The sequence below is a fragment of the Myotis davidii genome, unplaced genomic scaffold (assembly GCF_000327345.1).
Source record: "Myotis davidii unplaced genomic scaffold, ASM32734v1 scaffold59, whole genome shotgun sequence".
Lineage (NCBI taxonomy): Eukaryota > Metazoa > Chordata > Mammalia > Chiroptera > Vespertilionidae > Myotis > Myotis davidii.
In genome coordinates, this window is record NW_006293001.1 from 3,111,749 (window position 1) to 3,114,227 (window position 2,479).

The 2,479-nt window shown below is 38.1% G+C and overlaps 1 protein-coding gene across 1 annotated transcript in view; it reads right to left on the reverse strand.

The window, feature by feature from the left end:
* Positions 1-2,479, reverse strand: part of IFIH1 (interferon induced, with helicase C domain 1) — a 57,485-nt gene that overhangs the window by 12,459 nt on the left and 42,547 nt on the right. Inside the window, exon 7 of the mRNA XM_006766559.2 lies at positions 2,423-2,475. Coding sequence (XP_006766622.1) covers positions 2,423-2,475 — 53 coding nt within the window. The remainder of the gene's footprint in view (positions 1-2,422; positions 2,476-2,479) is intronic.

The window sequence follows — 2,479 nt, forward strand, 5'->3', positions numbered from 1 at the left end:
CCCTCCCGGTTCGTCCCTCCCCGGCAGCAGGCCCCATTGGGCCCACAGTCCCTCCCTCATCTCTCCCCGAGGCCAGCACGCCCAGATGGCCAGCCAGACCTATGGACCCCACACATGCATGAATTCGTGCACCGGGCCTCTAGTGTTATAATAAATTTGATTCAGATTCTTTGTCTAGGCAAAGTAGTAAGTTAATCTCTGATCACCTCTTCGTCCCTCCCCGGCAGCAGGCCCCATTGGGCCCACAGTCCCTCCCTCATCTCTCCCCGAGGCCAGCACGCCCAGATGGCCAGCCAGACCTATGGACCCCACACATGCATGAATTCGTGCACCGGGCCTCTAGTGTTATAATAAATTTGATTCAGATTCTTTGTCTAGGCAAAGTAGTAAGTTAATCTCTGATCACCTCTTTGTACATTTATTTTTTATTGGTTTTTCTTTTAAGAGTCTCTATCTCAAGACACATCCACACCAACACCCTGTACCACTTCTGGAATTTCTAATTTAAAAATTTTATTAAAAAGCCCTAGCTGGTTTTGCTCAGTGGATAGAGCACTGGCCTGCAGACTGAAGGGTCCTTGGTTCAGTTCCGGTCAAGAGCACATGCTGGGTTGTGGGCTCAATCCCCATTGTTGGGCGAGCAGGAGGCAGCCAATCAATGATTCTCTCTCATCATTGATGTCTTTATCTCTCCCTCTCCCTTCCTCTCTGAAATCAATATTTTTAAAATTTTCCTAAATTGAAATTAATGAGTGATAATACTGGATGCTAATACTAATTTTAAAAAACATTATAGTAATGCCACAATTAGTTAGAAAGCCTACAATCCAATTTAAGAGACATTTCTCTTGGAAGAACTGGTTTCAGCATTATACCAGAATTAAAAGTGAAGAGAATTTTAGAAAAAGCTAGACACAGAAAATTGCGTACTGTATGATTTCATTCATATAAAGTTCAAAATCAGTCAAAATCCATCCTTGGTGTTAAAAGTCAGGGTATAGTGATTGGAGGGGGGAATGACGAGTTTCTGGGGTGCTGGCAATATTCTGTCTTGATCTGGATTTGGGTTACACAAGTGTGTTCTGTTTATGAAAATTCAGCGGTCTATATTAGACACTTAAAATTTGTACTTTCTTATGTGTGTTATATTTCAATAAAAAGTATACTAAAAATTAAAAGTTAGGTGGCAGATTTTTAAATATATATATATCTATATATACTATGCTGCTGTAAAAAAGAATAAATTCTTACCATTTGCAACAGTATGGATGGAACTGGAGATCATTATGCTAAGCAAAATAAGCCAGTCAGAGAAAGATAAATATCACTTGATCTCACTCATATGTGGTATATAATGATCAACAAACATAATTGGATGAACAAGAATAGATCCAGAGACAAATGGTGGTGGTGGGGGTGTTAGAGAGCAATCAAAGGACTTGTATGCATGCCTATGTGAAGGGAAAATGGACACAGACACTGGGGCTGTGGGGGCTTGCCCGGTGTGGGAATGGCTGGGGGTGGGGGGGGCAACTCGGGAAAAAAGGAGACATAGGTAAAACTTTAGACAATAAAGAAAAAAAATCATAATAAAAAATGTGAAGGGAAATAAAGTATATCAAATGTGCTAGTTCAGCTGGAATAGATAAGTATTCCAGAATTAAAATACACACACACAAAACAAATTATGAAACTGACCAATGGATAATGGTCACTAATTAGTTTAGTGCCTACTACATTTCAAACAAAATATTATTTATTATGCATATTTCATATCACTTAATCCTAATATCCTTACGAGGCATATTTTCAATAATTACACTTATTATCAAGTACATATAAGTAAAACTTATCATGCTTCATAAATTTTACAAAAGTATTGACATATGCACTGGTCATAGTCATCTAAAAAGCACAATCAAAGTAAGTATTTCACTTCTTTGCCACGTCAGTGTTTTCCTAAGAAAGTAAATATGCAAATTAGATAGGATTTCCATGATCATTGCCAACAGTAATCTGGTAGCAACAAAATGGCTCTGTGGAATGTCAGAAAATGGATCCTGGAATTCACCAAGAAAGGAAAAAAAATAAAAGAAAAGAAAAAGATAGAACAAACTATGGTATAATCCCTCTAGTTCAGCTATGTCACCTTCCCTACCCTCACCTACCCCCGGCTCCCCATGGCTCATATTAGTCCATCAGTTACTGAGCTGCTCTCTGTGAACTGGAAAACTAAAAGAAGGATGGAAAAGAAAATTCACAGCAGTGCGTTATGGCCTAACCTCAATAAACAAATACAAAACTGTAACTCTTTTGCTAAAAATTTAAAACAATATTATTCCGGTGGCAAATATACAATCTTTGCATCTTTCAATTGAGTATGATATCAGCAATCAATTAAAATGACATTTTAAACACATACTTCTCTGGTGTCATCTGCAATGACAAACTTTTTGCATGGCTCTTTTATTTGGACTTT